Source organism: Marmota flaviventris, chromosome 4 (genome assembly GCF_047511675.1).
Source record: "Marmota flaviventris isolate mMarFla1 chromosome 4, mMarFla1.hap1, whole genome shotgun sequence".
NCBI lineage: Eukaryota > Metazoa > Chordata > Mammalia > Rodentia > Sciuridae > Marmota > Marmota flaviventris.
In genome coordinates this window covers 29,433,109-29,454,304 of record NC_092501.1, presented here as the reverse complement: position 1 = coordinate 29,454,304, position 21,196 = coordinate 29,433,109, and the positions used below count along the sequence as shown (strand labels likewise).

The window sequence follows — 21,196 nt, the reverse complement described above, 5'->3', positions numbered from 1 at the left end:
CACATCTCTCAGAAGATGTGCCTTGCATTGCCTTTTAATAGTATTTTAATTCACTTAGTAGCTGTTTCATGTACATTAGTTGGTTGGAACTTTCTTTTGACTACATCTTGCATTTTTGCTTAGAGCTTCTGATTTTTATATTTTTAGAGTTTATTTATTCATTTTGCGCTTATTTTCATGTTATAATTGTGAATTCCTTTTAAACTATTTTTTTTAGAGTGGTTTTAGAATCACAGCAAAATTAAACAGAAAGTAGAGTCTTCCTCTATACTCCATGCCCACATGTACCTCCCAACCTCCCTCCCACTATCAAAATACTGCACTAGGCCGGTACATTTCTTATCAGTGAACCTACATTGACATATCATTTTTAACTAAAGTCTATTAGTTTAAATTAAGGTCCTTTTGTGATGTACCTTTTGTGGGTTTTGATAAATGTAAATGATAAACATTCACCATTTAAGCATCAGACAGAGTAGTTTTAATTGCATGAGCCACCTTTTCATCTTTCCCACTCTCCTTAACTCCTGGCAAACAGTGATCCTTTTATTATAATTTTACCTTTTTTAAAATGTCATCTATTTAGAATCTTATTATGTAGCCTTTGCAGATTGACTTCTATCATTTAGTAATGCACATTTAAGTTTCCTTTTTCTTAGTGCTAAATAATATCCTATTGTCTAGTAGTGATCAATTTTTTTTATTGGTTGTTCAAAACATTACAAAGCTCATGACATATCATCTTTCATACATTTGACTCAAGTGGGTTATGAACTCCCATTTTTACCCCAAATACAAATTGCAGAATCACATCGGTTACACATTCACATTTTTACAAAATGGCATATTAGTGACTGTTGTATTCTGAAACCTTTCCTATCCCCTACTATCCCCCCTCCCCTCCCCTCCCATCTTCCCTCTCTACCTCATCTGCTGTTGTTCAATTCTCTCCCTTGTTTCCCCCCCCTTTCCCCTCACAACCTCTTATATGTAATTTTGTGTAACATTGACGGTCTCCTACCATTTCCATATAATTTCCCTTCTCTCCCTCCACTCGTCTCTGTTTAATGTTAATCTTTTCCTCATTCTCTTCCTCCCTGTTCTATTCTTAGTTGCTCTCTTCATATCAAAGAACACATTTGGCATTTGTTTTTTAAGGATTGGCTAGCTTCGCTTAGCATAATCTGCTCTAATGCCATCCATTTCCCTGCAAATTCCATGATTTTGTCATTTTTTAGTGCTGCGTAATACTCCATTGTGTATAAATGCCACATTTTTTTTATCCATTCATCTATTGAAGGGCATCTAGGTTGGTTCCACAGTCTAGCTATTGTGAATTGTGCTGCTATGATCATTGATGTGGCAGTATCCCTATAGTACGCTCTTTTAAGATCCTCAGGGAATAGTCTGAGAAGGGCGATAGCTAGGTCAAATGGTGGATCCATTCCCAGCTTTCCCAGGAATCTCCATACTGCTTTCCAAATTGGCCTCACCAATTTGCAGTCCCACCAGCAATGTACAAGTGTACCCTTTTCCCCACATCCTTGCCAGCACTTATTGTTGTTTGACTTCATAATGGCTGCCAATCTTACTGGAGTAAGATGGTATCTTAGGGTGGTTTTGATTTGCATTTCTCTGACTGCTAGAGATGGTGAGCATTTTTTCATGTACTTGTTGATTGATTTTATGTCCTCCTCTGAGAAGTGTCTGTTCAGGTCCTTGGCTCATTTGTTGATTGGGTTATTTGTTATCTTATTGTTTAATTTTTTGAGTTCTTTGTATACTCTGGATATTAGGGCTCTATCTGAAATGTGAGGGGTAAAAATTTGTTCCCAGGATGTAGGTTCTCTATTTACCTCTCTTATTGTTTCTCTTGCTGAGAAAAAACTTTTTAGTTTGAGTAAGTCCCATTTGTTTATTCTTGTTATTAACTCTTGGGCTATGGGCGTCCTATTAAGGAATTTGGAGCCTGACCCCACAATATGTAGATCGGAGCCAACTTTTTCTTCTATCAAGCGCAGAGTCTCTGATTTGATATCAAGCTCTTTGATCCATTTTGAGTTAACTTTTGTGCACGGCGAGAGAAAGGGGTTCAGCTTCATTTTGTTGCATATGGATTTCCAGTTTTCCCAGCACCATTTGTTGAAGATGCTATCCTTCCTCCATTGCATGCTTTTAGCCCCTTTATCAAATATAAGAAAGTTGTAATTTTGTGGATTGGTCTCTGTGTCCTCTATTCTGTACCATTGGTCTACCTGTCTGTTTTGGTACCAGTACCATGCTGTTTTTGTTACTATTGCTCTGTAGTACAGTTTGAAATCTGGTATCGCTATACCTCCAGATTCACACTTCCTGCTTAGAATTGCTTTTGCTATTCTGGGTCTTTTGTTTTTCCATATGAATTTCACGATTGCTTTATCTATAAGAAATGCCGTTGGGATTTTGATTGGCATCGCATTAAACCTGTAGAGAACTTTGGGTAATATCGCCATTTTGATGATGTTAGTTCTGCCTATCCATGAACAGGGTACATTTTTCCATCTTCTAAGATCTTCTTCTATCTCTCTCTTTAGGGTTCTGTAGTTTTCATTGTATAAATCTTTCACCTCTTTTGTTAGGTTGATTCCCAAGTATCTTATTTTCTTTGAGGATATTGTGAATGGAGTGGTTTTCCTCATTTCCATTTCAGAAGTTTTGTTGCTGATATACAGGAATGCCTTTGATTTATGCATGTTGGTTTTATATCCTGCCACTTTGCTGAATTCATTTATTAACTCAAGCAGTTTCTTTGTAGACCCTTTTGGGACTGTTAGATATATTATCATATCATCCGCAAATAGCGATAATTTAAGTTCTTCTTTTCCTATTTTTATGCCTTTAATTTCTTTTGTCTGTCTAATTGCTCTGGCTAGTATTTCAAGAACTAAATTGAATAGAAGTGGTGAGAGAGGGCATCCCTGTCTTGTTCTAGATTTTAGAGGGAATGCCTTCAGTTTTTCTCCATTTAGGATGATGCTAGCCTGAGGTTTAGCATATATAGCTTTTACAATGTTGAGGTAAGTTCCTGTTATCCCTAGTTTTTCTAGTGTTTTGAACATAAAGGGATGCTGTACTTTGTAGAATGCTTTTTCTGCATCTATTGAGATGATCATATGTTTTTTATCTTTAAGTCTGTTGATGTGGTGAATAGCATTTATTGATTTCCGTATATTGAACCAACCTTGCATCCCAGGGATGAATCCTACTTGATCATGGTGCACAATTTTTTTGATATGCTTTTGTATTTTATTCGCCAGGATTTTATGGAGAATTTTTGCATCCAAGTTCATTAGAGATATTGGTCTGTAGTTTTCTTTCTTTGAAGTGTCTTTGTCTGGTTTCGGGATCAGGGTGATGTTGGCCTCATAGAATGAATTTGGAAGAGCTCCTTCTTTTTCTATTTCTTGAAATAGCTTGAAAAGTATTGGTATTAATTCTTCTTTGAAGGTTTTGTAAAACTCCACTGTATACCCATCCGGCCCAGGGCTTTTCTTGGTTGGTAGTCTTTTGATGGCTTCTTCTATTTCTTCCTTTATTATTGGTCTGTTTAAATTGTGTGTGTCTTCCTGACTCAATCAGGGCAGATTGTATGACTTAAGAAATTTATCGATATCTTCACTATCTTCTATTTTATTGGAATATAGGGTTTCAAAATACTTTCTAATTATCTTCTGTATTTCTGTGGTGTCTGTTGTGATATTGCCTTTTTCATCCCGTATGTTAGTAATTTGAGTTCTCTCTCTTCTTCTCTTCGTTAGCATGGCTAAGGGCCTGTCGATCTTATTTATTTTTTCAAAGAACCAACTTTTAGTTTTATCAATTTTTTTCAGTGGTTTTTTGTTTCAGTTTCGTTGATTTCTGCTCTGATTTTAATTATTTCTTGTCTTCTACTACATTTGCTGTTGTTTTGCTCTTCCTTTTCTAGGGTTTTGAGGTGTAGTGTGAGTTCATTTATTTGTTGGTTTTTTTCTTTTTTGGAGGAAAGAACTCCAGGAAATGAATTTCCCTCTTAAAACTGCTTTCATTGTGTCCCATAGATTCTGGTATGTTGTGTCTGTATTGTCATTTATCTCTAAGAATTTTTTGATTTCCTCCTTTATGTCTTCTGTAACCCATTGATCATTCAGTAACATATTGTTCATTTTCCAGGTGATGCAGGATTTTTCCTTCCTTCTTTTATCATTGATTTCCAGTTTCATTCCATTATGATCAGATATTGTGCATGGTATTATCTCCACACCTTTATATTTACTAAGAGTTGCCCTATGGCATAATATATGGTCTATCTTTGAGTAGGATCCATGTGCTGCTGAGAAGAACGTGTATCCACTTGATGATGGTTGATATATTGTATATATGTCGGTTAAGTCTAGGTTATTGATTGTGTTATTGAGTTCTATAGTTTCTTTATTCAGCTTTTGTCTGGAGGATCTGTCCAATGGAGAGAGCGGTGTGTTGAATCCACCCATAATTATTGTGTTGTGGTCTATTTGACTCTTGAACTTGAGGAGAGTTTGTTTTATGAACATTGCAGCACCATTGTTTGGTGCATACAAATTGATAATTGTTATGTCTTGTTGGTGGATTGTTCCTTTTAACAGTATATAGTGTCCTTCTTTATCCCTTTTGATTAACTTAGGTTTGAAGTTGATTTTTTCGGTATGAGTGTGGCCACTCCTGCTTGCTTCCGAGGGCCATGTGAGTGGTATGATTTTTCCCATCCTTTCACCTTCAGCCTGTGTGTGTCTTTTCCTATCCTATGAGTCTCCTGAAGGCAGCATATTGTTGGATTTGTTTTTTTAATCCAGGTTACTAGCCTATGTCTCTTGATTGGTGAATTTAGGCCATTAACATTTAAGGTTACAATTGAAATATGGTTTGTACTTCCAGTCATGTTTATTTATTTATTTATTTTAGTTTGGCTAGTTTTTCCTCTTTGGTTATTTTTCTCCCCCTTTACTGAGATACCTCCCACTGTTAGTTTTGGGCGCTATTTTTCAATTCCTCTTCTTGTAGTATTTTGCTCAAAATGCTTTGCAGTGCTGGTTTTCTGGCTGCGAATTCTTTTAGCTTTTGTTTATCGTGAAATATTTTAATTTCATTTTCAAATCTGAAGCTTAATTTTGCTGGATACAGTATTCTTGGTTGGAATCCATTATTTTTCAGCGTTTGAAATACATTGTTCCAGGATCTTCTCGCTTTCAAAGTCTGTGATGAAAAATCAGTCGTTAACCTAATTGGTTTACCCCTGAATGTAATCTGCCTCCTTTCTCTCGTAGCTTTTAATATTCTCTTCTTGTTCTGTATGTTGGCTATCTTCATAATTATATGTCTTGGACTTGGTCTATTACGGTTTTGAATGTTTGGGGTCCTGTAAGCTTCCAGGATTTGGCAGTCCATTTCATCTTTCATCTCTGGGAAGTTTTCTAGAATTATTTCATTCAATAGGTTGTCCATTCCTTTGGTTTGAACCTCTATACCTTCTTCTATCCCGATGACTCTCAAGTTTGGTTTTTTTTATGACATCCCATATCTCTTGAGTAGATTGCTTATGAGATTTAAGCATCATTTCTGTGTTGACTATATTCTTTTCAAGTTGATAAACTTTGTCTTCATTATCTGATGTTCTGACTTATACTTGATCTAGTCTATTTGTAATATTCTCGTTTGAGTTTTTAATTTGGTTTATGGTTTCCTGCATTTCTAGGATTACTGTTTGATTTTTTAAAAAAAATCTCTATCTCCTGGTAAAGCTCGTTCTTTGTCATTTGAATTTGTTTGTTTAATTCTTTTTCAAAATATACTTTCATTGCTTGGACTTGCTGTCTCATGTCTTCTCTAATATTCCGTTCCATCTGAGTTAGGTATGCCTTGAGTTCTTTCCCTATCCATGTTTCTGATGCTTCTAGGTCCTCCTGTAGATTTAAGTTGTCCTGCATTGTTTGTAATCCTTTTTTCCCTTGTTTTTTTTATGTTGTTCACGTTACTTTCCATCTCTGTTTGATTGCTGTGTTTCTGCTCTCTCCTGCTAAAGTGGATTCCGCTGGGAAGGAATTCCGTCGGCCGAACTCCGGTGATGTCACCTCTCTGCTATGGAGGGCCCCAGGCTCCTTGCCGGGGTGTCCGAAGGGAGGGGTGGGACTGGTCTGTCTCTGGTTGGTTTCAGCTCCTGGTTGTCTACTTCATGAAGGCCTGGCTATAGACCTCTTCCTAGAGTCTCTGCGCCGTACCTGCTGGGCCGCACCTCGGGGTCTAGCTGCCCGGTAGCTGGCGGTCGTGCGGTCGGACTACAGCCGCGCAGTCGTGCGGGCGGGCGGGCGGTCGCCGGCGGGCGGGCGGTCTCTAGCTGCCCAGTTGCGAGGGCCTGGCCTCTAGTCCCCTGGCTTCTCCTGCTAGCCCGGCCTTCCCCTGTGTGATGCCTCTTGGCAGTACAGTTCAAACTGTACTCTGGGCCTGCGGTTTGCTGGATGTGGAGGGTGGCTATTGGGAATTAGCACCCTATTGTTTTGATTTTTTCCGCTTGCCCCTCCCCCAGACCTGGCAAGACAGTTTTCGTTTTCACCGCTGATGGGAGGGGGAGTTGGAGGTCAGGTGTCTCTACCTTTCCCCGCGTCTCTATGCAGGCTCATTCTGATAATCCCTCCCTCAGAAAGCCTGGGAGAGATTTTATGCGAATTCCCCGCTGTATGGGAGATGGGCTGAGTAACACACACCTGTTTTATTGTTGCAATCTTTCGGAAACTGGCAGTGGTGACGTCAGCTCTCCAAGATGGTGGCCGCTGGCTTCCTTGGTGGACTTTCCGTTGTGGGGGATAGAACTGGACTGCTTCCTTCCCGTCTCAAACCCCGAACTCAGCCCGGAGCTCAGTGAGGGCACAGCCGGCAGGACTCCACAGAATCCGGAGCACCGTTTCTCTCTGCTTGCTGGTCGCTTCTCGGCGGCGCCCCGCCATCTGTAGCCGTGGGGCGGGCTGCGTGGCGAGTGGCGGATCAGTCAGCCTGGATCTCCGGTCGCACAGTTGGCTCGCGTTTGAGACTCAAAAACCGGTCCTCGGTGATGGAAATCCTTCCTCTAGGTTTTGGTGCACCCCGATTTTGCTGTAAATTCCTGAAAAGATAGCTTTTTGTCGTTCTAACTCGTTATTCACCTGCGCAGTGTCGCGGTACACGGGGTGTGATGCACTATATTCGCGGCCATCTTGGAATCCCATGAGTAAAATTTTTAAAAATTTTATTTATTTTAGTTGTAGATGGGCACAATGCCTTTATTTTGTTTGTTTATTTTTATGTGGTGCTGAGGTTCAAACCCATTGCCTCACATGTGCTAGGCAAGCATTCTACAACTCCAGCCCTTATGGTTTACTTTTGTTTTCAGAATAAGGCCTAGGACTGATTGGTAAATGTAGAGGGACTGCTGGATTTGGAAAAATCATTATTTTGCAACCATCATAATAAAGATTGGATTAGATAAAAATCATCAGATTTAGCATACGGAGTGCTAACTGTAGGGAGATATTTTTATGAAAAAACAGGGTATTTGCTTGCTTTTGAAGTGCCACCCCACAGACTGCTTGTTTTCTTACAAGGAAGAAAATGCACACTAATTTAAGAAATTGGACAACACTGTGACTGGATGATAAAAGTTAAGAGCATCATTGAAGGACAGATGGAAATCATGTGTCTCCAGATGTGATTCCCTGAGTACACATCACCACCTTTTTAGTGTTTTAGTTGAGTATATATAATCTCGGGTTTATCATGGGACATAAGACAAACCTTAAGTGAATAATGTTTTCGAAAAGGTTGGATAGGGGAGCTATTATTCCAAAATGTCAGTGTCCTAACAGGCTATGGAAATGTTCCCAGAGTATAGGAGGCTAGAGGCTTGAAAATTAGTATAGCACCTAACCCTAAACTGTATTCTGTATTGGAGAGGGAAATATGCAATAGAAGATATACTTATATTTGATGCAGTAACATTGTATTACATCTGTTTTTTATTAGAACTTTCAATGTTAAATTTGTTGACCTTGATAACTGTATCGTGGTTATAAAAGAGAATATTCCTATTTATAACAAATACACTGTGAAGTATGTAGGGCAAAGGCCCACGATATCTATACTTTGCCATTAAGAATGTTCAGAAGAAAAAAAAAATGGCTTTGGTGGAAAGAGGGAGAATGCGTCATAAAAATTTCAACAAAATTTCTTGCAAAAGAAATTTATAAAAATTCAACAAAGCTGTAATAAATTGACAATATCTTGAAAGTCCACAAGATGGTGATACTTCTCCTTTTTTTGTGTCTGTAAGTTATGAAAAAAATGGTCACATCTAGGTATATTGGAGTATCTCCTAATGGCCTGAGAGCTGATAGTTAAAATTTTAGGAAATTTGCACAGATTGTTAAACACAGCCATTATTAAAAATTAAACTACATAGGCTTACAATTAAACATTTTATTTTTAAGGGAATAAATACCTAAAACTCATTACTTCTGCATTTTATTTTGATCTGTGCTCTTGAAGTTATTATGTATCTTGTATCGTTGTGGTTGATAATCCTGTATAATAGTGTGATTTTATACATCTTTTCCCAACTCCATGTTCAATGATGTCATATCAGTAGCTTAAAAGTAAGCCACATTAAGAATATTTACAGTGCAGACAATGGCAAACACCATAAATCAGGGCTTGATTTATTATTCATTGATTGTGTAGACTTAAAGTGACGGAGAAAATGCTACTAATATAAATGTATCATGTCTTTACTATATTGTGAAGAGCTCAAAAATCTGAGGATATATTCTTCCATTATTCAGAAAAAATTGTGCATCTTAACAAAGAAGTCACATTGTTGACATAGATAAAAATAGCAGCCAGTACTCCAAAATACCCTGGGTGAGTTAGTTGATAATTTACCAACACACTGCTGGTCCTGGAACAGTTGAATTCAGTGTTTTGGTAGAAAATAGACAATATTGAATTTATTACACGGCTGTTCAGCTTTATGAGCATTAAGAAAAAAAGTTTTGAGTTTTGAAAGCCATTAGTCATAGCACATCATAATAATTTTAAAATATATAATTTGAAGCCTTTGGTAGGTTTGTTGCAGATTTGAAATAGAATCAAAGAATTTAGGGTTTGATGAATGCTTAAAATTTATCTAGAGCACTTGTCTATAATTATAAATAGAAATTCTTTGTCTTATGTTTGATCATTCATTTATGCTTTATTTAAGTTCTTCTAAAAACAACTCATTATCTGATAATAGCATTGAAGAACTTTAGAAGTAGAGTATTTTCTTATATTGAATTAACCTTTTGTTTTCCTTTAATTTATTCCAGTGGGTTCTGGCACTGAGTTCTGGAGAATCATAGAAGTATAGAAATATATAGAAGAGAAATTTTGGCTCTTCCACAGAGCAACCAATCCTTCAGGTATAAAGTTAAGTGTAATGTTTTTTATTTAGTTCTTTTAATCATATTTTTGTACTCTGTAATCAAAGACCATGTTGGTTTTTTAAATGTTCTCTTCGCAATTTTTGGTTTTTCTTGGTCTTGTGGACAAAGTAGAAGTCTTTAAGTATTTCTTTGTGTAAATTGTACCAAAGTCAACTCTTCTGTGCTGTTTTTTTTTTTAAACCCTAAAACAGATTATTGTGTCTGTTGTGTTTTGCCTTCATACTGCCTTTAGCGTAGCATTTCAAATTATAGGAATGAGAGTGAATTATAATCTTCTCATTTTTGGTATTTATGAATCCCATCAGTTTTGTGTCAATTGTGTATTTTATAAACATTTAGTATGTATTGTCTACATCCATATTGGTAAAATATTGATTCTCAAGGGCTGTGGTCCTCCTTTAAATAACATCCTGCACATTTATTTTTACCCATTATCATTATTTATTTAATCAGTTGTGAGCCCACTTACTAGTTCTATTACATAATCTACAATGTACCGTTTTATATCCAGAAGTGCGTCAGTGTTTTGTACTGGGAATCCAAACCACAATCTGAGGGATGTATTCTATGATCAAGTTAAATATTAGGGATCTAATATTGAACAGGATTCATTAGCCTTTCTATCCCTCTTCCTTCTCTTTCTTTTGAAGTATATGTTACAAAATATTAACAGTGGGTTCATATGTGTGTATAGGGTGTTTCTTTGCTAATATAAAGTACTTCTCTCTGCTCTGGACAAACTGATACCTTCCTACTTCAGAGCATTATTTTGAAGATTAAAGAATAACTCAACATGAAATTACCTGGCATGATTCCTTGTATTTATAAAGTTTATTTAACCTCTGTTTAATTTCTTGTTCAATTCTCTTGATCAGCCATGGTAGCAATTCCAGGCAGTTTTTACTAGTGTGAGTTGTCTCATAATTTTATTGTTCTCCACCCTTCTTCATTTTACCTGGATCTGTTTTATTATGCTGGAAACAAAGATTTGTAGTAGATCTCTTGACTAAATAGTGCTATGGGCTAAGTTTTTTTTCTATCTGAAATATTGGGACTTGGAAGTGCTTCAGATTTCAGAGCTTTTCGGATTCTTAAATGTTTGTATTGTCTTATTGGTTAACCATCACTAACTGAAAAATCTGAAATCCTAAATGCTTCAAAATCCAAAACCGAGTTGCTGAAACTCAATAGGTTTAAAATTTTGGAGCATTTTGAACTTTTTAGGATTAAAAATGCTTAACCTTTAATAGAATAATAGTACCTTTCCCCCTTTATTTATTTGTTTGTTTGTTTATTTGTAGTGCTGGGAATTGAACCCAGGGCCTTGCATCTGCTAGAAAAATACTCCACCACTGAGCTACATCCTTAACCCTTTCTTTTCTTCTTTTCCTTTTGAAATAGAATTTTTGCTAAAATGCCCAGACTGGCCTCCAACTCACCATCTTCCTGCCTCAGCATCCTGAGAGACTGGGATTACAGTTGTATGCCACCCACCTTGGCATATTTTTACTTTTAATTGACACAGAGGAATTGTACATATTTTGGAGGGAAGGTGTAAGATTTCAGTACGTATATACAATATGTAATGATCAAGTCAGAGTAATTGAATGCTTTTCTCTTTTCTGCTGTCTTTTTCTTTCTGCAGAATTATAGTTCAAATTGGGCATGATAGCACAAGCCTCTAATCTCAGTGACTTGGGAGGCTGAGGCAGAAAGTTTGCAAGTTTGAGGCTGGCCTCAACAATTTAGCGAGACCCTGTCTCAAAATCTTAAATAAAATAAAAAGAACCAGAATGTAGCTCAGTGGTAAAGTGCCCTGGATTCAATTCCCAGTACCAAAACAAAACAAAACAAAAACAAACAAACAAACAAAAAAACAGGTCAAAAGCCATTTCTTGTAGGAAATGTTCCCTCGTTTGTTGTTTATCTTATAGCTGACATTCAAGTTACTCTTTAAAATTATTTTTTATTCATTTGACAAATATGGCTTTTTTGGTATCCGTCTTGAGTATACTCTTCAAAATAAAAGTCTAAGCTCCTAGAATATGAAAGTGATTGTGTTTATGAGTATTTGATAGGTGGCAATTACTGATTCATATATCTTTTTTTAATTCAGCTTAAGACAAAACTACTTGTTAAAAATGTAGAGAAGAATTTGGAAGGTAGAGCTCAATGGTTCAGAGATTGAATACAAAAAAAGGGTATTTGTATCGAATTCATGATCTCATGAGAGGTTTTTTTTTTTTTTTTTTTTAAATATCCTTAGTGGTACACCTGATAGCATTAATTATTTTATGGCAGGTTTTATTTTATTTTTTTAAACTTGAGGATTTCTACAGGATGGATTACTAGGTCCTCTAACTAATCTTTTAGAATCTCTAAGTTCAATACATTGTAATTAGTTTTTGGTAATTAAATCACTCTCTCTTTTCTTTCAGATTGAAGTTGGTACCATGCAGCAAGAAACAGAGAGATGTAGAGTTCGAGCCAAAAGGCCTGACATGGCACTTTATGTACCTAAAGCTCGAAGGGGTACAGTACTCCTCAATACATGTGATAAGGAAAAAAGCTGTGGTCCTTCTAATTCTGTGATAAAAGAAGAACAGAGAGAAGTTTGTCTGTCCCAAAAGGAGATCTTTGGAGACAAACCTGGAGCTCAACATTTAAGTATTAATCCTGATAGAAAGGAGCATAGTTATAGGGAAGGAAGAAAATCTTCAACAAAAAGAAAAGATACATACCTTCAAAAAAGGAAAAAAGATAAGGTTTGTAGTAAGAGAGGAGCCACAGAATCCAGTGAAGTATTATCCCCAGAACATCAGCAAAGAGTTCCAAATACAGAGATTATACCCACTTCCTCTTTACAAAGACAACCAAAGAGCGTGGAGTGTTTGGAGGTTCAAACTACAGTTGTGACAGGACATGAAGGGATACTTCTATCACAGTCTTGTTCAGAAATCACCGAGGCTCAGGTTCTAAAACAACCATTCCAGAATGTAGACTTATGTAACTTCAGTAGACTTGAATCAAGTGGGGAAACTTTTGAAGGCAGAGATTCAGAAAGTGGAATTGAAACTGATGCCAAAGTTGTAGAGATACTATCCCAGTTTCCTAGAGTTTTCACAACTATATTGAAACCTGAGAATATGAGTATACCAGTAAAACTAAGCTCTGATTCTGAAATTGTACTAGAAGGTTTGCAAACATCAGATGGAATGCTGAAGCTCAGCAATGGAAGCATCCCTACTGTTCCTGGAAGTCCAGATGGTGTCATTGATCAAACTTGTATAGACTTTGAAGTTGAGAATATAGGTGATAAAGCCAATGCTACAAATTTCATCTTGTGTCAGAAAGGTATAGATTCCATTCCTGAGACTGTGGGTCTCATCTCTCATAAAATGACTATGGCCAGCAAGTCAGAGAACACAAATGGCATTATGGATCCAGCAGTGATTAGAGAGTATGAGAAGAATAACGGCACTGCTGATGAGTTATGTGTAAAGTGTGAACCTTCTGATATAATTGTCCTTGCTCATGAAACAGATACAGATAATAGATCCAAGAGTATAGGTGACATTACCAGTAAGTCTTGTATGATGGACACTACAGGTGCCATACATGATCATATAACTGTAAGCAGCCCTTGTGTAGTTGGAGTTACACTAGCTGATGAAACTTGTAGCAATACGAATAGTTTCTCAAAATATATAGATATAAGTTCAGATGCATCCCCTTTTCATGCTAAAAGTGAGAGTGACTCAGAAAATTTCAGCAGCCTGACTGCTTGCTCTGATATTTATGTTGAGAGTATTTCATCTAGTTTTACAGAGTCAACAGGAAAGTTGATAGAGAGCTTGTCAGATTGTGCTTCCTCCTTACCTATAAAGAAGATTACTGGTAGTAATTGTAACATTTTTTTGGACTCTGAACTCAGTTTGTCAAATGGGACAAAAGTACTTTTAGAGAATGCCTTGGGCAATGATCTGGATAGTATTGGTGATATAACAGAGGCATTACATGAACTGAGAACTGCTGAAGAGTTCAAAACAAAAGAGCAGGATGACTCAGAGAATATAGGCTTTGGTGTATCAGTTCCTGGTGGAGAATCATCTATAGAAACATCCATGGATTTTAATGTAACTGAAACTTCTCAGATAGAGGGAAATACTGCTACTGAAGAGAGCTGGGAATCTATGTTTAACGATGATGGTGATTGCGTGGATCCACGTCTTCTACAAGAGGTATGTTTAATTGAAATTGCTTGATGCTCCGACACTATAAATTGGATAAAACCTAGATTTGGAGATTTTTAAAAAATTGGTTCTAATTAGTTATACATGACAGTAGAAAGCATTTTGACACATTATACATAAATGGAGTATAATTGATTCTTCTGGTTGTACATGATGTAGAATCACACGGGTCATATAATCATATATGCACTTAGGGTAATAATGTCTACTATCATTCTACTATCCTTCTTGCTCACATGCTTCCTCCCCTCTCTTCCTCCCCTCTGTCTATTCCAAAGTACCTGTTTCTTCCCTACCCCCCTACCTCCTTAATTATGAATTAGCATCCACATATCAGAGAAAACATTCAGCCTTTGTTTTTTTGGGATTAGCTTATTTCACTTAGCACAATATCCTCTAGTTTCATCCATTTACTGGCAAATACCATAATTTTATTCTTCTTAAAGGCTGGCTAATAGTCCATTGTGTATATACATATACCTCATTTTCTTTGTCCATTCATCTGTTGAAAGGCACCTAGGTTAGTTCCATAGTTTAGCTGTTGTGAGTTGAGCTGTTATAAACATTGATGTGGCTGTGTCACTGAAGTATGCTGATTTTAAATCCTTTAGGTATAAATCAAGGAGTAGGATAGCTGGGTCAAATAGTGGTTCCATTCCAAGTTTTGTAAGGAATGTTCATACTGCTTTCCGTAATGGTTGCACCAATTTGCAGTTCCACTAGCAATGTATTGAATATACCTTTTTCCCCCACATCCTCACCAGCATTTATTCTTGCTTGTATTCTTGATAGATGCCATTCTGACTGGAGTAAGATGAAATCTTAGAGTGTTTTTGATTTACATTTCTTTGGAGGTAATTTTGATAAGACATTTGTGTGTGTTGACACATTCATTCACATTCAATTTAATGTTTTCTGCAGTAACCTAATAGGATTGTATATTGAGAAAAGAGCATCTTGATAGATATTTAAAATTTAACACACAGAATTGAGCTGTATTTGTAATAGCCAACTTCTAAGAGATCTTACTGCATAAACAGAATAATGGATTCAAGCCGTGCATTTAGGAAAGACAGAGGGAAACTTTCAGTGAGATTTTGGGTGTGTATTTTACATGAACTCATTTGGGGGAAGGAGAATTACAACTGTTATTCATATTTGTCTTTCTAGTGGATGTTGGAATGTTGTTAGACACTTTGAAGGAAAGGAAGTAGAGAAGGGAAGGGTAAAAATAGTAAAACCACTTCTTTTTTTTCTTATTGTGGGTTCACATAACCTTTGCAGGGAGGGGATAAAATGATTTCCCTGTAACATTCCCACTTATATAAATGAAGACATTTTGCAAAGGGGCACTGGGGATTGAACTCAGGAGCACTTGACTCCTGAGCTACTTCCCCAACCCTATTTCATATTTTATTTAGAGACAGGTCTCACTGAATTGCTGAGGGCCTCACTGGATTGCTGAGGTTGGCTTTGAACTCGTGGTCCTCCTATCTCAGCCTCCCAAGCTGCTGGGATTACAGGTGTGTGCCGTTGTACACGCCAATGAAAACATTTAAGCTTAGAGATTATACCTTTAGGAAATGCAGAATCAAGATTTCAGTCTAGTTCTGTCTTAAATCCATCATTTACATTCTTTCTACCAGATCATTTCTCCACCTGAAGGGTTTTGTTTGAACCATTCCAAAGAGACTTTTACATTCTAAGTGATGATCCTTTTGTCTGAGAATTAAACTAGAAAAGTATATAAGTATAGAAAAATTACCATTTGCCTGTGAAAGAGCCACATGAAACTAAAGAGGCCAACTTGTTGAACAGAACTGACCAAGCAGTCCCAGCTCTTTCTTTTGACATTTTAAGAAACTTTCCTTTGTTACCTATTGGTCAGCTAATAGAGACCATGTCATCCTAAGGATGCTGAAAATGACCAGACCACCATAACAATCTTGAGATCACTCTACATCCTTCTCATACCTACCCCTCAGCAAATTTCTTTTAAAAGAAGAGCTGGAGATTCCCAAAATGTATCTCTCATTCTTGAGATGGCCCAAGTTCTCTCTTTAATGTGTATTTACTTTTTAAAATAAATGTGTGTTCTGACTGGTGCTACATAGCTAAGACCTCTGCTAGTCCTGAGTTGAGTTTCCCCCTTCTCTCTGGAAACTCTTTGGACTCTTTTCTGAAGACAACTTTTCTTCCATGTTATTTTGTGAGAGTTAGAAAATCACTGTTAGGCAGACTTTTGAGATCCAAATCAGGTAAAAAAAAATACCAATAATGGAGGAAGTTGGGTGAATATAGAGAAGTTATTAAAGGTCAAAGCACTGGGAGAGGACTTAGTTAAGAAAGGAAGCAGTGTTGACAAAAGGGCTTCCTGAGTATAGAGCACATGTATATATAGGAGAGAAGGAACACCTTCCTGCATTAGAAAGGCATGGCATGCAGAGCATTTTACACATTTTTTATTCAGCAAATATTTATTGAACAGATGGAGATAATAGGGCAGAACTTGGGCTCTCTCTTTTTTTTTTAGGGTGACTACCAGGGGCTTGAAATTACTTGTGTACTAGAGGGAAGAGATCAGATGTACAACTCAGTTTTTCAGGTCTAGGTGAAAAAAATAATTTAGGTAACAACTCAGTACTTAAGGAGCATAATAATAGTTAGAGAGAACATTGTCATGACTTAAAGCTGGGAATGGCATGAAAACAGAGTATGTAGCATTTGAAGATGAAGATAGCCAGTGCCTGGATGTCTTTGGAGATGGAGTGAAGTTTCTGTTGAGGGATGAGGATGGATGAAAGCAGAAAAGAGGGAGTTGGGTAGACTGCAGGTGGCACATCCAGTTCCAAACTGGGTTCTCTTCTGCTTTGAGTTTTAGAAAATGTCATAATAGTAATGTTATTAAAAGATGTCACAGATCCATTAACATTGATAGCCCTTTGGTGAGTTTTACTCTTAGTTTATTATTTATATTGCTCCATATATACTAGAGTGCCTACATTAAAATTTTCCAAAACTTAAGAAGTTTGCGCAATTTTCCCAGCTGGCCTATGTTTTTCTTGATAATGGCTAAACTATGGAGTCATATCTAATACTTCTAATAGATGGGAAGTTATACTGTAGAGTATGTTGTGGCAACTATTGTAAAGCAATTTCCTGTGATATTTGAACTTCTAAAACTGACAAAGGGGGGTAGAGCTTAGTTAAGCCATTATTAAACTCCCCAAACTAAAACTCTGGATCAGAGTCTCTAGAGATCACCCATATCTCTTAAAGCCGTGATATAGAATGCCCAGAAAGTTAAGTTGGTAATTGATAAAGGAGATTTTGTTGACATGACTTCTTTTAACCCTCCAAAAACTTGGTACAGGATCACAAGAATTTATTGTTCCATAGAGAAAACTTTGATAGTCCTTGCCACTTCCAGTATTGACCAGCAGATATATTCGTGGGAGAGCTTGTGGGGGTACCAGCAACGTAACACTTATCAACTGATGATCAGTATTAGCATCTGGCTCCTTATTAGCTAAACATCTTGATTTGAGTTTGTTTTATTAATTATTTAGTTATAATTAATTTTGAGTTTTTAGATAGCGGTACTACTGTACTTTAAAGGCTTCCATTTGGAAAAATCCTTTTGTTACTGAAAACCTCTAACATTGTGTAACCATGGGGAAGAAAAGTAAAGTAATAGTACCCATTCCCTACCCATCTTTCTTTTCTATGTGTATTTACATTCTCACGCCCACTTTCTCTATCTTCTGCAAAAGTGTCCATTTTTAAGTGGAAAACCCAAAATAGGAAAAATTGGTAACCCAATCACTTAAATTATATGAAATACAAAGGGAGGAAAGCCTTTTGTATACCCTCCCCTGGAGGCCTTATAAGTAGTTGGCATCTGATTGCTTTTCAGCTGAATAGCAAATACTGAGCACTTAAGAGTTTGACGAACTATAAATTGTAAAAAACAACAACAAGAACAAGAACAACAAAACCCTATACTAAAGGCTTTGTGCTGCATGCCAGCCTTTCCTGTAAAGGTGTTTATATTATTTGAAGAGACAATATGTAACCAAATGACTACATACTTACATGGCAGTCTGAACGGTAATTAATATAAAACAACCGTATAAAGGATATACTAGGGCTGGGATTGTGACTCAGTGGTAGAGTGCTTGCCTAGCATGCATAAGACACTGGGTTCGATCCTCAGCACCACATAAAAATAAAAAAAAATAAAGATTTGTGTCCACCAAAACTAAAAAAAAAAATATATTTTTTTTTTTTTTTTAAAAAGGATGTACTAAAACTGTTTGGTTGTCTGATGAGTGACATAAATAGCAGCTCCAAAAGGAGATTAAATCCCCCCAGGATAATAAACTGGTTGGCATAGTTTCATGTTGGTGACACCATAGAGTTAACCCATTGAGTCACAAGCTTTCAATTCTGTGAACATAATAATTGTTTCTAATTTACCACAAGTGGTATATTTGTTGCTTAGTTTAAGTTTTTACAGATGTTGCCTATCTAGGATGATGGAACAAATTGGATTAAAAAAAAGAGATTATGATTGTAATTCTCATTCTGTATTTTTTTGTGTTCCTAATTTTTTAAAATTAATAGACTATTTTTGCACAATTTCATTTACAGGAAAAATGAATAAAGTATGCAGTTTCAGTGTATCTTACTTTCAGTTCATTTTAATAGATTCATAGTTCACATTTTTATAAAAATTTTTGAATTGATATACAATTGACTGCCTAAGTGTGGGGATTTATGGAGTTATCTTCTAGATCCTGTGTATTTTAATGAAGTCACTTGGGCCATCCAGTGAAAAATCTGATTGATTCTTGCATTCTGTTGTTCAATCCATTGGTGAATGATAGCTAGATCTCTGGTTCATACAGAAAGAGAACATTAAGAAGATTCCATTTTTTTTTTTTTAAAGCTAAGTGACTGCTAAAAATAAAAATCTACCTTTTGAACTATTAGATTTGTTTCATAATATTTTTTCTTCTGAGTCAGCATTCATGTCTGCATTTTAATTCTAGTTCCCTTTTAAAACTAAAGAAAAGTCAACAGTTTGGGGCCTATATTGTCAACACAATGGAGGCTTTTATTTAAGGATCCTTTTCTGAAGCTTCAGAGATTGCTGGTGTGCTTTGTCCTGTCTTTAGCATTGCTTTTGTTTCAGTGAACTCCATGAGATGTGGTATGTGGGGCATAGTTGGGGCAGGTGGAAGAGGAATAGTAAATGATGTAACTCATAATGTTTATTCTATTTAATTTATTACCTGTTTCATGACAATAGTGGGGAGGGAGAAGGCTAGGGTCTATATAGAAAACCAGAATATATGCCCTACCCTGGTCAGGAAAAAACAGACAACAGCAGTTCTAACCAAAAATTAAAGATTTGCTCCTGTTAAAAACTTTGGTTAAAGGCAAAAACATATTTTTGGGAGACTTAAATCTTATCTACACTTTGTTTTGAATTAATTTTATCATTTTGTATCATAAGATACTAATATGCTGGTTATTCTGTTGGCAGGGATTTCAAAAAGAGTGCTGAAAAGGAAAGGAGGACCCAGGTTTTTAGGCCTGACTGCTAAAATGGATAGCCAACAGTCTAAATACACTCAAATTCAGAATTCTTGTTTGTTGTGATGATTGGGGTTGGAGTGTGGGAAGATATAAGTTTACAATAAGGCCTAGAATCAGTACAGAGGGAATGTAAGTACTATTCAGTGTAGATTGGCCAGAGTCTGAGATTATTAAAGAAAAACCCAAAGGATACCCAGATATACAGGATACCAGGCTTAAAACAGCAAGAATAAATTTCTGATCCTTCAGATTGTGGGTCATGCTATTATATTTCTTGCCTGGGTCAAGAATGGCTTGCTTCTTAAACCAGTGGGTCTGAGTCTGCTCTTGAAGGTCAGAGGTACATATCTATTACCTGTTGCTGAGAAGGATAGATAGCAAGGGACTAATACTTTCTTAAGTAATTAAGAAGGATAAATCTGTTAAGAGAAAACAGGCCCACATATGAGGCCTTTATAGGTAGCTCAAGGTAGCATAAGGAAAAAGTGGATCAGGGCCTACAGAAATCAAGCAAGAAACAGAATGACAATAAATCCCATCTTTGTCTGCTTTGCAATTTTTCTTATGTCTTATAGACAGCTGTTGTCACTGAATATCCTATCAGTTACTTGAGTAAAACCAGCAGGACTAGTTTGTAAGATTCAAACTTTTTAGCATTCCTGTGTTTGATTTCGTTTTACTGTTCCAGCCTACTCTACTCTTACCATTCTTCTTCATCAGTAATATATCTTCATCCAGTCCTTTCAAGTATTTTGGGAAGAAGAGGGAAAAAGCAGATGTTTTTCTGCCTTCTCAGTCTTTCTCTTAATTTTAAATATAATCTATTCTACTATAGTGTTTACACGGTTAGTGAATATGTATAGCGCCTTGCCAAGAATGCCAAGGTTGGTCTGTCATGTTAACCTGTCTGAATAGGAGCCAGGTCCAAGTTCATGTTGGTTCAGTATATTTACTTGGTCTCTTCTTGTAATTCATGTACCGTATACTATCATTCATGTGAAAGGACTAGTCTCTCAAATTTGTCCTCTGGCACTAGGATCAGTAAATGATTATCTGAAACATTTGGGACAGTCAGTATACATGTGTCAGTATTGTAGCTCATTTCTTCTTGTTTCCTATTTGTTTTTTCTGATTCTCTCACTTTCCCCTTTCTTGCCTATGCCTTTGTCCCAAGCCTTGAGAATAACCTACTGATGATAATCAGAGATATTGTTGATGTCTATTCTAGAGGCATCTCTAGGTGACACGTGGTATGACACATGGTCAGAAATTTTATGAAGCTGAAGTTTGCATTTCTGACCTTGGTTTCTTGATAAGGTCGGTAGAAACATAGCCTAGATATATTAGATAATTTTATTTGCACATAGGGATAAACATTGGAGACCTTATCTACTTTTACACTTAATGTATAAAATATTAGAGTAGAAATACCTGAATTTATCCCCTATTGAAAAGGATTTATTTTCATAGCAGTATAAGACTAGATATATAACTTATGCCAAACATTATACACTATAGTATCACAGTCTTTTTTAGGGAACTTCTTTTTAGGGAACGTTTTTGAATTTAGGTCATGAAAAAGTTGAAAAGATTTAAAATACTTTTTCTTTTAAATAAGTTATGTTATTTCCCTGTTTGCCAAAGATAAGAAAGTTAAATGAGTAAAATTTATTCACAATATTAATATAAACAAACATGAGAAATTCTTGGTAGTTATTCTCAATATTAATTATTATTCTCAATAATAATAATAATTTGATAGATTCAAATTCAAATAATCCAGAAGCTTCCATGTTTTGGTTTATAATTAAGTGTTCTCTAGCCAAAATTTTATCAAAG

The 21,196-nt window shown here is 36.3% G+C and overlaps 1 protein-coding gene across 6 annotated transcripts in view; it reads left to right on the top strand.

Annotated features, from left to right (window-relative positions):
• The window catches only part of R3hcc1l (R3H domain and coiled-coil containing 1 like), a 93,524-nt gene that overhangs the window by 47,710 nt on the left and 24,618 nt on the right, over window positions 1-21,196 (top strand). For 4 of the 6 annotated variants that reach the window (XM_027930325.2, XM_071611017.1, XM_071611018.1 and 1 more), the window contains 2 exons: window positions 9,384-9,476; window positions 11,939-13,741. In XM_027930325.2, the coding sequence (XP_027786126.2) occupies window positions 11,954-13,741 (1,788 nt within the window). In that variant the 5' untranslated portion in view covers window positions 9,384-9,476; window positions 11,939-11,953. Of the gene's footprint in view, window positions 1-7,705; window positions 7,770-9,383; window positions 9,477-11,938; window positions 13,742-21,196 lie in introns of those variants that run through there. The other 2 variants (XM_071611019.1, XM_071611020.1) reach the window with 2 other exon arrangements.